Source organism: Larimichthys crocea, chromosome VI (genome assembly GCF_000972845.2).
Source record: "Larimichthys crocea isolate SSNF chromosome VI, L_crocea_2.0, whole genome shotgun sequence".
Lineage (NCBI taxonomy): Eukaryota > Metazoa > Chordata > Actinopteri > Sciaenidae > Larimichthys > Larimichthys crocea.
In genome coordinates, this window is record NC_040016.1 from 16526461 (window position 1) to 16545275 (window position 18815).

General features: G+C 39.2%; 1 protein-coding gene across 3 annotated transcripts in view; it reads left to right on the forward strand.

The window, feature by feature from the left end:
- asic1b (acid-sensing (proton-gated) ion channel 1b) overlaps positions 1-13261 on the forward strand; it is a 147296-nt gene extending 134035 nt beyond the window's left edge. For all 3 annotated transcript variants that reach the window (XM_027279610.1, XM_027279608.1, XM_027279609.1), the window contains 7 exons: positions 4315-4465; positions 5487-5543; positions 6100-6253; positions 9371-9462; positions 9761-9840; positions 10582-10683; positions 11368-13261. In XM_027279610.1, the coding sequence (XP_027135411.1) occupies positions 4315-4465; positions 5487-5543; positions 6100-6253; positions 9371-9462; positions 9761-9840; positions 10582-10683; positions 11368-11463 (732 nt within the window). In that variant the 3' untranslated portion in view covers positions 11464-13261. The remainder of the gene's footprint in view (positions 1-4314; positions 4466-5486; positions 5544-6099; positions 6254-9370; positions 9463-9760; positions 9841-10581; positions 10684-11367) is intronic.
- The last annotated feature ends 5554 nt before the right edge of the window (positions 13262-18815 follow it).

Genomic DNA, 18815 nt, shown 5'->3' on the forward strand with positions numbered 1-18815 from the left:
CAGTGTCCCAGTAGCACTCACCATATATTGCCCACTCCCCTTGATCCACAACCATCTGGAGTATCTTTCTGTCGCCTCTAAGGCACTCCTGATAACCCTGCACCACCGACACACACACTCTGCAGCAGACTTTCACTGGTCAGTCACTATCAATCATTCAGTCAATCATTTGAAATATAAACAGTATACAAGCTGTTCAGTAAGCGAGCTTATCAGAAAGCCTCTTTGTGAGTTTAACATTCTTTGTATATGAATATTTAATCTAATGGCTAATTATAGTCTGAGGTGCTGGAACACAGATTTTAACCTTTTGTTTGTCACAGAATGAAGTGAACACAATGGATTTACTGTACAGAAAGAGAAACATGGGTAGTGATGCTGACAGCAACCTGATAATTAAACTGATAATGTACAGGCAGGATACTGAGGAGAACAGAATAGGGATGACCAGGGAAAAACTGTGTATATTTTACTCAGTTATGGTACATCTTTGCACTATTACTTTACTAGAGTATTTCTATTTTATTTCTACTTTATAAATCTACTGAATGTCAAAAGCAAATGTACTTTTTACTCCACTACATTTGTGTGACAGCTGTAGTTTTGTAGGATTTTACATAAAAACATTTGACTGTGTTTACTAAAAGAAATAGGAAGCAGAAAGGGCGCACAGCAGCATGGACACCTTAAAACTTATAAAACACAATGTGTTGTCAATGATTAAACCAGTGCTGCCCAGCCTTTTTTTTTTTTTTGGCTTGTGACCAAAAAAAAAAGACAACTGTGAGTTCCACTGAAATTGATTTCCTCTCTGGTGGTTTCATTTAGATAAATGTACGAGGCCCAAAGAGGTAAAATTATTTAATATTTCACAAAAAAAAGCAAAGATTATCTAAAAGTCCAATAATGAATACAAATTTGTGGAGCAGAACTTTGTTTTGTTTTCTTTACATCCCATTAATCATCTCACAACCCCTCAGAATTTTCTTGTGGCCCTTTATATAGCAGTTCAAACTAGCTCCACATCGACCAGCTAAAGCAGTAAAATGCTAGTGCGCATTGTTGCATCAGTATTATAATCCAATTATGTAATATACAATAATCAGTCATTTTTTTCCTGCAGAACAATTCCATGTTGTATTGGTACTTTTCTAAATACTTCTTCCAGCACTGAACAAAATGTTTCCGGGCATTCACAGTCATCAAGTCACATTGTACATGAGCCTCCATGACTGAGCCACGCAGGACATATTCGTCATTGGCCCCGTTCAAGGCTTTTGTTGGACTCTTGGGAGTTGAAGTGAGGCGTCCCACACATTAAGCACTATCAGCACTCTGCTGTGTTTTGAAGGACAAATGACATTCTGCTTTCTCACAAAGAAGGTTAAAAACATCATTTTATCTGGAAATCAATCCTGTATTTCACATAGATGACACAGACCCATCAATAACATGACAATTGTACTTTTCTACTCCCCTTTAATGTGATGAAGGCTGGAAATTGGGTACGGTATGCCCTCCAATTTGAAGACACTTACCACTCCCGCAGTGCAATTGAGGGGACTGTTCATGATTGCGGGTCCCTTGGAGTCCTTGGACTTTATCCAGGTCTGATAGTTACACACAAAGAGGCCTTAATATCATCGTAAAAAACAAACTTTCCCCGGTCAACTCTTCGAAGTCTGTCATGCTCCATGAAATAAAGTGTATCCAATTTATTCCCCAGAAGTGTGAATAATTCTGCAGGTGTAATGGCAAGCATACACCATACAAATAATATGCTACAGAACCAATGATAATGAATGGTGGAGGGGAAGGCATAGTGAGTGATCTCAGTCCTTCCACGTCCACCCAACTACTGAGTGTGTTCCAGTGTCAGCGGGCTGCAGAAGGATTTTGCATGCTGCCAATGTCGCGTCTGCAGGAAACTGTCCCTCTTTGTTTTTCTCTATTTCTCACTAGCTCGCTTACTTTTTTCCTCTCCAACAGTCATTACAATTCCTACAGTACAGTTCCTCTCTTTTTAATATGATTCCCCTCTCTCGGTCCCTCTCTCTCTATTTATTTATTTATTTAATTGTCTGGCAGGCTCACTCTTCATTAATCTAATGCAGTTTGCTCAGTCATTCAACTCCCTGCTTCAGCAGTCCTGTAGTGTAAAACTGTTGGGGTCTTTTCAGCCAGCCAAGCTGTCACTCACCACAATCCCACAAAAGAAAAATATGCAATTTCCCCCTACTTAATATGAATAACAAAAAAAAAAAGCTTAAAATATTTCTCTTCCCAGCTTGTCTCCATCCTCCTCTTTTGCTGTCCACTGAGTCTTTCTGACTCTCGCCCTTCCTCCTTTTTCAACCTCTTAACCTTTTTGTTTGCTCTCTCTCTCTCTCTCTTTCACTCAGTTAATAAATGAGAGAATTAAGGTCACAATCTTAACATGATTTATTTTCTCCGTCATGGTCTTTAAACAGCTAACGGCATCGCTGAAATCTCTTATGCCAGATTTACTTTTATCCGCAAAAATTAAGCTTTTGCAGGAGTTTAACCAAAGAGAAGTAATGTTGCCACAAGGTGGTTTAGGATGGCTGAGTTGAGCTTTTTAAAATGCAGAGGAATCAAAATAGCAGAGCTCAGACAGCCATTACTTATTCACATAGCTCCGCCAATAGGTCCAGCCCTCATGATGAGGTGAATAAATACACAAGCACCTATCATTGATTAATTGACATTCTACCCGGCTCTAATGGTTTTTATGTTCTGTTTGACTTTGTCAAATGTCCTTGATGTGAAAATAAGAAGAGGAATCATCCTCGTCTACAGATTTCACTTACACCCATGTGGTTTTCTTCAGTGTGTTTACTGCGTGTGTGTGAATACTGTACGTGCATGTTGAACATCGCCTGTGGTTATTAGTAACCACATCCAGCGCGTGACACGTGACTGCCTCTTGTACTCCGGGACAAACTGTAAAACGCAGCACCCTAAATCAAAACAGTGGCCTTTAATTTATTGCTGTGTGAGCACTCAGTGATGTACTGTTTGAACTGATGAGACGGAAACACACAGAGGCTGTCTTACAGCTTGCTACTTCATTTAATGCATCAAATTGTTGCCCTTCTTTTTTTTTAAGTCAGCTGAAATGCAGATGAATACTGCTAATAATGGAATATGATCTGCTAGAGTGATTTCAGCTTACTCTTTCTGCATGAACACTATGATGCAATCTCAAGTATTCAGATTCATCGGGGCTACATTATATATATTCACATATCCCACCGTATAGCACAATTATTGTTTTGATTACTCACTTTTTAATTAACCTAAACTTTAAATAGAATTATTTTATGTCTATGTTTTTATCTCATTGTAATTCTCTGCTCACAGGCACTGATGGTTGAGGTCAGGGACTAGCGATGCTTAGAGTTGTAATCTCTCTAGTGGTCAAGCAATATACTCATGATTATCTCATCTTTATTCATATTCATTTATGTTTCCTGGACATTAGAAACGTGTTTTCTGTCCTAGACTTTATTAGTTTTTGCTGATGACTTATTTGTCTGCTTTTATGCTCCTTCCTCTATATGCTGGACCTAAAACGTATGCGAGAGATTTAAAGGTCTTAATTCTCACCTGTAGAACTGAAATATATTAAATTAACCGATTAGTCAGGTAACAATGGCAACAACATACTGGTATCTGCTTCCCAGATTTCAATACTTTTTTCTTTTTTTTTTACCATTTTCTGACATTATACAGATTATTAAAATGGTAGTTCATCATCCCTTTTTAGCCTTTCTTTGCTGAACTTGTGGCTACCGACCTGCTTTTATGTCTACTTAAAAATGGGTAAAAAGGGTATTTCATAGCACAGACTGCACAAAAGTGATTAAAAAAAAAGTACATTTATGGTTCAAAACAGATGGAGCACACTTTCCTGTGGCAGAGCTGTTTAGAGTGTAACTTACAACATGACAGCTGTACTGCACAGCTGATACTATTCACTTCCTGCATGGAGAGTGGGCAGTAGAATGAAAGCACAGAGGATAGGAATAGGAATAGGAGAAGCGTAGGAGAAAAGCTCCCACAATGAGCACAACTGTGTACATGTATTCACCATAGTCTAGGAACAAGATTTATTTTCAGTACCAGATTCAATAAATATGTTTTTAATACAGACAGAGTAACAGCTTTATCGCCATATTGATTGAAAGGACGAGGTCAAATGACTGCATAAACGGATGGAGTCAGAGGATATTCAACACACAGAATGCTTTATAGCTAATATTGTTCTGCACTGATGCTTCTCTCTCTCAGCTGACATACCTACCTCCACCGTGGGGTGACTGTAAGGCCACGCCGATGGACTCAGACTTTTTTAACAGCTACAGCATCACGGCCTGCCGGATCGACTGTGAGACGCGATACCTGGTGGAGAACTGCAACTGCAGGATGGTCCACATGCCCGGTAGGTGCCAGAAGGGCATCTCATTGCTTGATACAAATGCCATATATCTACATTGTAAAGATGTAAATGTTATAGTCTCCGTGCGGGCTGGAAGTGCTTTTATTTGAAATCTTGGTGACAAAAACAATCCCGAAGGAACAAAGTGCCTTTTGCCAGCGACTGCAGAAAATCAGATACTTTCACACACCAGTGAATTGGAAAACTCAACTATTTTCACTTTGTGTTTGTGCAGTGATTACTGCTGGCATTTCCTGTCCACCTCCTCCATTTAATCACTGTGTGGCATCTCAGACGACAAATTGAAAAGGAGTTTGGCGCAGAGGAAACATTTGAATTTGGCCTCTTTTAACCTGCACTCACCTGTCCAATAATTGTTAATGTCTCTTGCTTCAATCAGGGTCACTTTTAGCTCTGTGTTTGCATATTAAGAGCAAGGCAATCTGTCAGTGCGATAATCAGGATTAGTTGCTATTTCATAGTGATTGTGTAGTTGATTAATGCGAGTCTACAGAGAACTCCCCAGTTAAAACTCTATGCCCTGTGGATTGTGCTCTGCTGCTATTCATCTCTCCTATCTGCCTGTCATTAGAGTGATTTTTTAAAGAGTATGAACCAAAATGCAATGAATAATTGCACATGGATAATAATTTCCTCTACATCTAGGACATGTCTTTTTTTTTCTTCTGAGAGAGGGATAGGGTTGTCAACTGCCAGGGAGAGAAAGATGGAGAGGGTGGTGGAGACAAGGGTGACAGAGACTGAAAGTGTTGATGAGAGACAGCGAAAGTACAAAAGTTAATGAAATCAATTACAAGATGAGATCAAATTTGCAATGAATATCCAGTCGTGATGCGGACGCTAATGGCAGTCTAAGACAAAATTAATTACAAGCTCCGATCTCGTCATCCTTTGTGCCTCTCTCTCTCTCTCTCTCTCTCTCTCTCTCTCTCTCTCTCTCTCTCTCTCTCTCTTTCTCTCTTTTTGTTCAGACTGAGAACATTTTTTTTTCTTCCGTCCTTAGGAGATGCCCCATACTGCACCCCGGAGCAGTACAAGGAGTGTGCGGATCCTGCCCTGGGTAAGAAGATAACCCAGCATGCTGCGTGTGTGCATGCGTGCGTATAGACTGTTCAATGTGTATATCCCACTGTTGAGAGCCCCTGATCCAAGCTGATAACAGATAATAGTGTTCCTTCAGTCTGATGGTAGCCATTCTCAAAGAGTAAAACTCAGGCCTGGTGCTGAAGGCTCTCCTTTTCACACTCCCTCCTCTCTTCAATCAACTGATACCTTTCAGGCCTTTCATGTCTGTTGCTTGTTTTGTTTTTTTTATTGACTTGCAATCTCTCAGTCTTTCATGACACAGAGTCACATGTCAGCCTCTGGCTGTTGCCGTCTCTTAGACTCTGTCACAGCGTGTCTTAAATCTTTTGCATTTCTTATAAGGGTCTCTGGGGTGTCTACCCATGGCTTCTTTTCACAAGATTTGTTTGACGCATTTCACTCTGCTGCCATTTTTTGTTTGTCATCCCTGGGTGACAATGCATCTATCAATCCCTGCATCTTCCCTCTTTTAATCTCTCTATATTCCCTCTCTCTCCTCTCTCTTTCTTTCTGTCTTCTTTATTTCTCAGACTTTCTTGTTGAGAGAGACAATGACTACTGTGTGTGCGAGACACCATGCAACATGACGCGCTATGGTAAAGAGATGTCCTTTGTCAAGATACCCAGCAAAGCATCAGCCAAGTACCTTGCCAAGAAATTCAACAAGACAGAGCAGTACATAGCGTAAGTCACATTCTTATGTCTTTTTATCCTGTTTTACACATTGTCAGTTGGTGTAGTTCAGTGTAACCACTCATGTACTGTTGGCTGCTAAGCTACTGCCCATGAAACAGCTGGAAATAATACTCGGAGATGTTAATCACTTGTTATTTAAGTGCATTTTAGGAGTTGAAGTGATTAAAGGACCCCTACAGATGTGTTTTAAGAAGAAAATGCTCTGCTTGGAATAATAACTTTATTAATTATTCATAAAAGCATGTGAACTTCTTTATTCAAAAACACAAAATCTATCAATATGCAGATATTTTTAACTTCATGCTGGTTTACAAACTAATGGTGATGTTACAATATCATGCTCACACTTTTATGTGTTATTCTCAAATTTAACTCATACAGCGTACGTGTTCAACTCTGACTGACGGGGATCACAGAGAAACTTTCCCTCTTTAGCAGATGACTGAACATCCTTCTGCACTGTTGCATTTGGTCTTGCGGCCACAATAGTTTCTCCTACATGCTTGGAATGTGAGGGTGAGGTGAGGTGCAGCAGTTGCAATAAGAGTTGTTCTGATGTGATATGTACTAATCCGATACAACAGAATTTATTAACCTTAAAATGGGGCAGTGTCCCATTTGGATTTTCTTCCCAGGATGGCCCGCCCTGACTTTGAATGGCTTACCCTGATATTTTCAATCCAACCAATCAAAACCAATGAAGGTGGTGAATACTAGCCATTCAGAGGCACTGGGCACTGGCAAGTATTGTTTTAGAGCAGAGAAGAAGAGTTGGTTTCCGGTAGTGTAGCGATGTCAGCAGACTGACTATCAAACTTCAGACATTCTCTCAATTTGTTTTAAAAAGGGTTTACCTGAGACAGGCCATACAACAGTGATATGATAATGATATGATATATACACACACACACATAACGGATTAATATTCGATACCAACCCATATGCAAAGTTACATGTAAGGTATCAGAATCGTTATTAAAAATGGGATCCATAGTTTACATAAATGTCACTGAATCCTACACCATCCTGTTCCTTCAATGTCAATTTGATCATTTGCCATATTGTGATTTATGCAAATCAATAATAGAAAAAAATATTTAAATTCACATTGTGATCAGCCATATCCCACAGGCATACTTTAAATGTCCATTGTCTCTATGTTTCTTCTCGCTTTTTATTTCTATTTGTTTAAATTAGAGAAACAGTTATAAAAAGCAGGTTTCTCCAGACCTGAGACACGTTGTGGTCCTTTCATAACAGCGTTGACACTTGTCAATGTAATGTAGCTTCTTGATTGTGAAGAACTAGACTAGTAGTATTTCAAACCACCTACACAAGCAATAAACGTCATCTAATCTGCACTAGAAACTCTTGAAACAGTGCTGCACAATGCTGTCTGTTTTCATTTGAGTAAGTTGAGTGGAAATAGCACAAGGAGCTTCTAGTCAGAGCTTAACTTGATTAATTAGCCTATATGAAGTGTTTCTTTGCCAAAACTACTGAATATGTCAAAGGTGGCTCAAGGAAATGAGGAAAGGGCGCAATAATAGTTGAATCTTTTATCTATCATTCCCACTGGTACTGTTGAGGACAAGATAATTACACCATATGTAGTCAGAGTGCTACAAAAACCTTTCACTTGTCTCAGAATTTTATTTTAATCCCCGGTGTATAGATGTGAGCCCATCCATCCATTACATTTTTTGACTGGATAGATTTCCAAGCAGTCTGATGAACATTTGCTGGGAGTGTTCTGTTAGGTATCTGGGCTGCACAGGGTGAAGTGATGTGAAACTGAAGTCTGGGACGGTGGTCTGTCTTTCCACTGGGAACCACAAACACAGACAGAGAGAGTCACGCAGCTTCATCTGCTGTTTTGACAGCAGCTCTGATCAGATGTATTGCAGGTTACTCACGAAGCAGTGAGAACACCTGACAGCATGGAAGTATAATTCAAGTTGCAGGCTGACACCTCACACAGGTGTGCCTACAAATCTGGAGAAAACACACAGGAATATCAGTAATAAGAAGATAAAAAACACCTTGATCAGTAATTCCCAACCAGGGCTAGTAGTACCCCAAGGGGGTAACTACTTCTGCAGCTGCCAGGGTGTACGTGCAAAGATTTCAGAGAAGCTTAACTGCTTCAAAAAAAGCATAGAAAGAAAAAAAATAAGTATAAAGTATAGGATATATAGTTGAAAAGTGATGGATAAACAGAAGAAATAATTGGCCAAAATTAATGGAGAATCCTGCTATGATGAGACAAAATGTCTGCTGTGAAGAGGGTCTGTGAAGGGGTGTTTGAGCTCATTTGACAGGGCTGTGGGTGTGCGTCTGACAGAAAAGGTTTGGAAGCACTAACCGAGATTACCTCACCAGGCGAGGAATTAAGTCCATAATGATTGTTCTTCATGTTGTTTAAAAGCGATGTTTTATGTGCTTTTGATAAAGTTAGTGCAATCAAACAGCAGGAGTTGAAAGTATGTTTCCTACACTTATCATGAAACAAGCAGATGTTGTGTGTTCATTTTGCATTAGTACATCTCCGTCTCTACATTATCTGCTGTAATTTGCATTTAGTCGTTTCGAATCAGCCCTCTGCTTTACTAGAGGCTGGCAGATTGTTATTGGTCTTGACTTAAATTCAACAGTGCATTAGTCCAAAAAATAAAAGAAACTACATGTTGAATTTCGGTTGTGAACTCAATTCCAGTTGGGTGTGAAGACTATTCGTCCCACAGAGAGGATATTCAGGAATCAAAATAATAGGCCGCTTTGCCCTAGGCCTGAAAACTTTTTTTTTTCTTTCTGCTGAAGCCGAGCGTTTGAGACATTTATGCAGTATGAAATCAAACAGCTGTCATCATTTCCCTTGTTTTCCTCAATGACCAGAGCCACCTGGGGGAAATTAGTAAGCGCCGGTTATTTGCTCAACTTGACGCATCTGCTCTGTTATCTGCAGGAAGAGGCAGAGTCACCAGTCATATTTTCCGCCTGAGGAACGTCTGATAAAAAAGAAAAAAAAAAGAAAAGTATATAAAATATAAACAGAGACATTTGACTGTGTGACTTAAGCCTCTGTGCTTCTCTCTCTGTTTACAGTGATAACATTCTGGTTCTGGATATCTACTTTGAGGCTCTAAACTACGAAACCATTGAACAAAAGAAAGCCTACGAATTGGCAGGCCTTCTGGGTAAGGAAATGGCTGTCGTTTTTTTTCTTGGGAATAGATTATATGCTGCATTCAACATGACAGACGCTTTATATCCAAAGTGACAGAAACACAAGTGTTTGCATTTTTATAACGGTGTTGTCGTCCCAGAAGACACCAAACTGTCTCTTTAATCCATCATGGCTTCTGCAAACACATGCAAACTATGTTTTATGTTACATTTCTCACTTTTCAGACTTTAATACAGATAAAAATAGGTTTCAGAGCTGATCTCTGTTTCATGTTCTATCTCATGTTTTGTATAATTTGTTTTTTTCAGGTGACATTGGAGGTCAGATGGGTCTCTTCATCGGAGCCAGCATCCTCACTGTTCTCGAACTCTTTGACTATCTATATGAGGTGAAATATCTCTTTTCACAACATCTCCCACCATCACCAGGAGCATCTCACTTAAAGAAAACATCCATTGCAATGTATTGTTTATGCAAATGTGTAACACCATTATGGTGTTTTAAATAGAGCTTTTTTCACACGTTACCATCCGCACAAGGACGTGTTTCAGCGAGCATGACGAACACTCTGTCCCTCACAACCCTGCAGCTCCATCTCTGTGCAACACACACACACACACACACACACACACACACACACACACATCTGAACAGAAGCAACGCTGAATACATTAACATTTTGGATGTATTATATTTTAGATTAGTCAGGATGTCTCTGTCCGTTCTCATTAGAGTAACTCTGTGCTGCATGCTTCCTCTATGCTTTCCCTTTTACCAGTAATGCGAAGAAGACTTTTTGTCTGTTAGTCCTTGGTTTTTAGCTAGTGTGTGTGTGTGTGTGTGTGTGTGTGTGTGTGTGTGTGTGTGTGTGTGTGTGTGTGAGATAGAGAGAGAGTGGGAGAGACAGATAGCACAGAAAGCAGCACCTGCTCATATGCAGGATTGATGGGGAAGCATATTTATAGATACATAAAATCAATCTCATTTGAATTTCAGTTTGCTTGATCTAAAGTTTAAAGCGTGTGTGATTGAACTATATAAAGAGAAAAAAGAGGAGAATTCTTTTTTCTGTATAATATTGTGTTTGTAATCCCAAAGATCAATAATGGTTGTCTTCACCTATTTTCAGGTGCTCAAGTACAAGTTCTGCCGATGCGTGAAGAAGAAACACAAAGGCCGCAACAACAATGACCGGGGAGCTGTGTTGAGCCTGGATGATGTGAAACGCCATGTCAGTAGGCTGCTGCTAAGTACTTTGATTGTGCCAGATCACATTGCTTTGACAAGGGGCACACTCTCTTCTTTGTCTTCACTGTCTCAGTCGCAGCCGGAGTAAAGGAGGACGAATTGGCGGAAGAGTAAACAAGAGAGTGGGGCGATAAAGACGGTGGAAGCTAGGGGAGGGAAAGACTTGAGAGACATGAAAGGGGAGCGAAAAAAAAGTGATTGGGATGAGAGGGAGTGAAAATTGAGAGAGAGAGAAGTTGGTGAGTGGAAAATGGCTTGAATTTAATCAAAGCGGCTGGACAGGACCAGCAGGGACAGGCTGGAATTAGAGCTTTGGAAGGTGTGACAGCTCACTTATTTCTAAGTGTAAATGAAGCCAGTTCACTTTAATTGTCAGCCTGTGTCCAGGCAGAGAGAAAAAAAAAGATGTGCTTCTCCTCTGATCTGCTCTCCTGACTTACTTGGTAGTCTTACCATCTACCTTCATTATTTTCATATTCATTTTTTACTTAACTTCAGAGTATTTCTTTTGAAAATATTTCCTCTCGCAAGTATGACTTTAGGGTTCGCAAATGTGTTTTATTTTCTGTCTGGTTGTGATGACTCCCTTATATCTGTATTTCCTCTCCTGGTGTCTTTCTCCTCTTTTAACATGACTTTGCTTCATGTCTCCTCATTTTTCTCTCAGGCTCCTTGTGAGAACCTGCGTACGCCATCAACATATCCAGGCAACATGTTACCTCATCATCCGGGCCAGGCCAACTTTGAAGACTTCACTTGCTGAGCAGACCCGGGTGAAGCATCAAAGTGCGTGTTATGCAACCAAAGCCAACCATACAACAAGACCTATCCAACACGAGGAGCGTGAGGACCTGATACAAAGTCTAACAGAGGCACTTTTTACATAGAAACGGAGTAAAGCAGACAAATCAAACACGACAAATGCGATGAAAGGAACTTTCACCCAAAGCAAAGTGGAGAGGAAATCCCAAAAATAAAAATATCTGTTAATTTTCCAGAGAACATTTCATGCAGCAACTCAAAACTCTCTCTCTCTCTGTGTTTTCCTCTGGAATACTGCCGCAAAGGATGCTCATGGAGAAACCTTGCCAACATGGACCTCTCTTTCAAAAGACAAAAAATAAAAATGTAAAAATAAACAAGGGGAAATGTACAGTTATCTCACCATGGACAGCAGATCAAAAAAAAAAAAAAAAAAAAGAGCCCCCATGCCTTTATATAACACATCAACACACGGTGGTTTCACACAACAGCGGCCTGCTAGGGGGACAAATATTCATACTGCTTACTTCATTGTACATGTAGCAACATCTGTAACTGTTGCAGCGCTCCATAAAACAACAGCTGGACTCTGTGTCGTTTGTACGAGAATGTATCTGTGTTTCGCAGAGAGTGTAGTCGGGTGTGCAGGGATTTCGGCGTTTGTGTTGGCAGTGGTAGTGGTAGAGGTGCATCATCTACCGTTTGAAATGTACTGGTGATGATTTCAGGTCTCATCATGTAAATGCATGCTTGTATCTGTCCACTGCATGTTTTTCATTTCATTTATAATTTAGATTTTTTTTCATACATATATATATATTATATATATATACATACATATATATATATATAAATATTACAATTACCAAGTTTGCCTCAGTGATATACAGGAAAAGGAAGATGATACATCCCATGTATTTCTGTTGTGTGTGTAGCTTTTCAATGTGTGTGTGTGTGTGTGCATGTGTGTGTGTGTGTGTGTGTGTTCATGATTGCCAACATTAGTACCCAAGCAGGTACAGTGTGTGTTTGTTGATTGTGCAAATGAATGAGCTGCACTTAATATAATTTCTCAGATGTTCTGGATTTGTTTGTTTGTTTTTGTTTTTTTTAACATGTGCCGGATGAAGTGAGGAGTCTTCATTGAACTTCATCTACTATTATCTTGACTGCGTGATGAGATGAGGTGAATTTTTATTCCAGGAGAGCCAATGTGTGTTTGTGGGGCTGTTAATTCTTTCTGTATCTGTGTTCTAGTTGCAAAAGTCTTATCAAAGCACAATACCGACAGTATGTAGAGGTGATGTAAAAGACAACGTAATATTCTTCTTGATATATTATCATATTATTAATATCGTGTTGATCCGACTGTTTTTTGGTTGTTTTTTTCCTTTTTCTTTCATATGAAACAAACTCGATATTGCCTGATAATCCTGTCTTCATCTTACAGGTAATAGGCTGGTCTATTTAGATATCAAATCATAAATAAAATGTAAATATCATTTTGGAAATTGTTATTCTTCTGAGCTTTTATTCTTATCAGTGAATTTCCTTTCTGCAGCATTTATTTGTTTGTTTGTTTGTTGAATAAGTAAACAGAGACAAAGCAATGTATTTTTCAACTCCAGATAACGTTCAAATGTTTATTTCTAATCACGAGTAGCTCATAGAATATCTGCTCGCCATCTAAGGCATCATGCTCTCTCATATTTTCTCTAATGAACTTGTTACCTTGTGTTTTGCTTCATACAAAAAAAAAAAAAAAAAAAGCAAAAGGTTTTAGTGATCGGGATCCAAAATAGATATTACTTATCTACTTTACCCATTCATTTGTGGTGCAGTTTAAGAGCTACCAGCCAACAACACTGGTGTTTTGGAGCTCTATGCTCTTCAAATGTAATTACAGTTTTAGCTGCTGTATGACAAAAGGATGGATGAGAAATATCCTGCACAGCAAATACAAGTTTTATCAAGATTGTCAGTCAGCCAGTAGCCGCACATCTTGGACGGCTTCTCTCGTATTCTACTGTACATCTGGTGCTGCCAACTGCCGCGCTTATATTAGAAAAGCGGCTTGGTGATGCATGAAAATTGGAGCCCGGTTATTTGCCCTTAAACATGGTCTGCCTTGAAATCTTGTTTGTTCAGTCCACTGCTAGCAGAGATTAAGGGTTATTCTAGGCTGAGAAGTTTACTTTTTGCCTCATAATTTTTTCATGATTTCTTTTAGTGGGAAGCCAAACATCAACATTGTTCATCAAATGCAAGAGTGCATTCATGTTTTATTATTCAGAGAAGAAACCTCAGCTGGTAACCACACATTAATAGAAGTGTTAAAGCTCCTGGACACCAGCTCCAACATCTGACGAAGAGAAGATTTTTTCCTGTTTTGAATGTCTGACAGATGATTTTGCCCCCCTTATGATTTTTACTGTTTTCTGTTGTACCTGCCAAGAAGACAAATTAATCAAGAAATAAAATATGATGCTGTTCATTTCCTGTTTGCATTTTGTGTCTTTGTCTGAGCGACAGTGTGCAACTGCAGAGGAGGTCAGAATACAGGAGAGCGGCCTTGCCAGTGACAGAAATCCTTGAAGAGATGCTTTCTGAATCCTGATAAGGCTCCAGGGCAAAGCAGGTGGGGGTGTGTGGGAGGTGGCAGTACCAGCAGGAATTGAGACAATCTGAAAATCACTCCAAAAACTCTGGATTAGTAAGGATTTCCAGCAGTATTGTGGCCTTAATTGTTGAGTTTCACGTGTGAGCAGATCCAGACATTTTGGCGTCCACATCTTTCCCCCCTGGATTACATTAAATCATTATGTGCCCTCATTCAGCTTCTCGATGAAAAAGATCAGAGATGACTGCTCTGTCCTTGCTTTCACCTTGTTGTTTGACACACAGCCAATCTGTGGACAAAATAAGAGAGAGATGCTCCTGTAATGGAATCTATCCCAAACTGCCTGTCCTTCCTAAATGCCTCTAACACCCTCAGATAATCACACCAGGTAGCTGGATGTGATTTACAGGCCGCTGTTTTCACACAGGGAACTTCTATAATCTTTGTTGTTATATTTTAATGAGACTTGATGAGTGCATGCTTTTACCCACATCTATCAGTTTAATTATGTCTTTTGCTGCCAGTGTACTTGCTCTCCCGATCAAAATCTTTTTTGAAATCCACAGATAATTTCCTCCTAATCCTATTATCACATCTTATCATCTCTACACCAACAAAGAGATAACGCTTCTGTTTTACAATAGCTTAATCTGGTGCACAATGTTTTGCCATTTCCACTGAATATATGAAAACACACACTAAAAATCAATCAGCCGAATTTTGTACCATGTTGTACCGCATCACCAGCTACATGCTGGGTTAACTTGACCCAGTATCAAAGGTTATTTTGAAGTTGAGAGTTTACCCTCAAACTCTTCATAGTGATTGTTAGTTGCACAAAATGCAAAACTTACTTATTTACTTTATTTACTGACATGTAAATTGTGAATTAAAGTGAGCTAGATTAGACTAGACTATATACTATACTTCTACTCCATCACAGGAAAAGTAAAAATTGTACTTTTTCCATTTATATGGCTGGTTTAGTTACTAAATGAGGACGCTGCCTAAGACTGTATCATAAAAAATACTTTTCTTACTTACCTATGTGCTAACATTACTTTCATATTAACCATTACTATGTATGTTTTCTGTCCACATTTAACATATTTTTATTGAACAAATTGTCAGAGCATACAGAAATACATCTCACTGTGATTCTACCTATGATTATATGTGACAGTTAAATTGAATCAAACTTTTATTTTGAAAATTGTTTATGCAAAATGAGATCAACAAATAAATTATGACTTATTATTATGGATTAATCAACCTGGCAACAAATACAGTAATTGAAATTAAATCCAGCATTATCAACTGCGACAATATAGTGGCTCAGGAGGTAGAGTGGGTCCACTACTCAGAAGATCAGTGGTTTGATCGGCCAGTCTGCATGTCAGAGGGCAAGATGCTGAACCCCAATGTGTGAATGTAGTTAGCTATTCCCTTCTGGTGAGCAGTTGGATTTACCATGTACACATTAATCAATAATTATGATCCAATATTATTCCAAAATGGGTCATTCTGCATAATTATTTTGGTACTTTATGTATATTTTGCAGGACTTTTACTGAAATAAAAAAATAATCCTGATACTTCTCCCTCCACTGCCAAACAATAATATACAAAAACACTAACACTGGCACAAAACAACCCATTATCTTGTACGTTGATTTTCCACCCATTGATACTAGTAAAATTAACCCATGTATTGACCCCAACATATAGCCAGTTTTGTGTGTGTTACTTAATATTGTTGGATGAATTTTTAAAGCGGATCTGACACTCGAGCCTGTCTCAGTGCTCTTCCTCTTGCCAGTATGTCAGATGAGTCACGTTTCTGCTATAAATTTATCCTGTCAGATCTCTCAGTGCAATTAGGATGCTCAGCCGTTTGTCATAGATAAGGCTGCGGCCCCACTCTTCTGGGTTTCACTTTACATGCTGCTCATTAAGAGGATTAATAATTACAGCACAGACAAGTTTCTCAGCACTGAAAGACACTGTATTAGATTTCAGACTCTTGTCTGGCTGATTTGTCCTTTAATTTTTCTTTTTTTCTTGTTCATTTTTGTCCAGATAAGATATCCAGGCTGTCAGAAGGCCTGCAAAGGATAAAGCTAATCAACTGCCATCTTACACACACATTGATGTAAAATCCTCTCTCGGGATTTGAAGCACAATGCAACAAATAGGTCTTTTTTCTCCCATGAATAAGGATTGTGCTACAACTTGTTCCAAAAAAACGTAATGTATCCCCCCTCCTCCCTCGAATGCACTCTCCCAAGCACTGATCAAACACAAACAAGCTATGCAAACAGATGGGATACCATGTTTTGTACTGTTGTTGCTCCATACTAATTGGGGGGAAATGTAATGGCATCAAAGTCTGGAAACAAGAAAGTGCTTGATTCTACGGCTGACTGCCAGGACACCAGCCGTTCCACTCTTTATTTGTTGTTTTCTTGTTAATGCAGAGACCACTTCAGAGGTTCAACAGCTTCTGTCTGAGTCTCTCTCCAGATGAAACATAATGATGATAATAAACAGTTTTGATTCAATACGGAGGTGCTGTGGCCGTGATTTACATCAGCTAATAATCAAGAATGGAGCTGATTTTCTAATTATAAAGCTCTCTTCTGATGAAAGAAAATGTCTCAATGTGAATACCAGAAAATATAATGTCTGTGATTTGTGTGATGACTCAGAGCAAGGGTTTAAATTCAATAGGAGAGCATCTGACTTGGCATTCAAGTCAGCTATTATAAAACCAAAAATACAATAAAATATCTGAAACCTCAAAGAATATTGTTTTGGTTTTGTATTTGTTACCTTTCAGGATTAAATAAAAGATATTTATATATATATACATATATATTGTGTCCTTGAATCATTGATATTGCACAAGTTAAAATTAACTTACAAAAATCACTTTTATTCCATATTTTATGGGCACATATTTCTTCTACAGTTTACTGTGAGAGGTCCAGGTGCTGTCTGGTTTGGGTTTTAATCCAGTTTGCAGTGTCTGACAGATGGGTGGGATGGGTGACATGACAAACAATAGGAAGTTAAATTTCTTGGTGCTCATCTAAAACCCAGACAGGGTAGTTTGGTTTGGGTTTAGTGTCCATCCAGAAATCATATTTTACAGGCAGTGAAGAAACTGGTGGAAAAACACATTCTATGAAGCAATATTGTAGTAGTAGACCTATTTACTAGTTATCATTTGACATCATTTGACAACAGACCTAGGTATGGAATAAAATTAGGATAATGAAACAAACAGTTATGGTAAAAGGTTGAACTAGCAAGGGAACATTTTGTCCTCAAAGTTTACGCGTTAGAAGCCGGAAAAATGGGCAAGCAACTAGACAACTGGGTCAGTGAATTTCCAAAATTGCAGCTCTCAGCAGTGGTCAGTACTTATCAAAAGTGGTCCGAGAAAGGAAAAGCAGGGAACCAGTGACAGGATCGTGGGAGGTCAAGGCCTATTGATCCATGTGACGAGCAGATCCAACAAAAGAGCTACTGTAGCTCAAATGGCTCAAAAGTTACTGCTGGTTCTGTAGAAAGGTGTCAAAACACACAGTGCATTGCAGTTGGTTGTGTATGAGGCTGGTGGTGTGTGTGTGTGTGTGTGTGTACAGTATGTATGTGCTTTATATTCAATAACTTACTATGTTACTCAGCCTAGTTTGGGCGTTTTTACACTTCCTTTATTTTATTATTTATAATAGTTTTTAGACATCTTTAAATAATAATGCTCTAGGACGGTCCTGAAGCATTATTATTTAAAGATGTCTAATATATAAATATATATATAATTATATAGTCTTTCACTTTATTAAGATCAGATTCTGCAGCTAAAATTACAACAATACGCCAAAGGTGACTTGACTTGGACTTGACTTGGCCTATTACAGGACTTGACTTGACATAGCCTGTGACTTGACTTGACTTGACTTGACATAGCCTGTGACTTGACTTGACTTGACATAGCCTGTGACTTAGACTTGACCTGGCCTATTACAGGACTTGACTTGACTTGACTTGACATAGCCTGTGACGACTTGACTTGACACAGCCTGTTACTTGACCTGACTTGACTTGACATAGCCTGTGACTTGACTTGACTTGACATAGCCTGTGACTTAGACTTGACTTGGCCTATTCCAGGACTTGACTTAACATAGCCTGTGACTTAGACTTGACTTGGCCTATTCCAGGACTTGACTTGACTTGACTTGACTTGGCCTATTCCAGGACTTAGACTTGGCCTATTACCGGACTTGACTTGACTTGACATAGCCTGTGACTTGACTTGACTTGACATAGTCTGTGACTTGACCTGACTTGACTTGACATAGCCTGTGACTTAGACTTGACTTGGCCTATTCCAGGACTTGACTTGACTTGACTTGACATAGCCTGTGACTTAGACTTGGCCTATTACCAGACTTGACTTGACTTGACATAGCCTGTGACTTGACTTGACTTGACATAGCCTGTGACTTGACCTGACTTGACTTGACATAGCCTGTGACTTAGATTTGACTTGGCCTATTACAGGACTTGACTTGACTTGTCCAAGAAAAAATATTTGGGGACTTACTTGAGACTTGCACATGTGTGACTCGGTCCCATGTCTGCCAGGACCTGGCTGGCCTGGCTGCAGTACCACCACCGTCCAGCAGGGTCCGCTGGGGGACCGTCAGCACCAGTCAAAACTC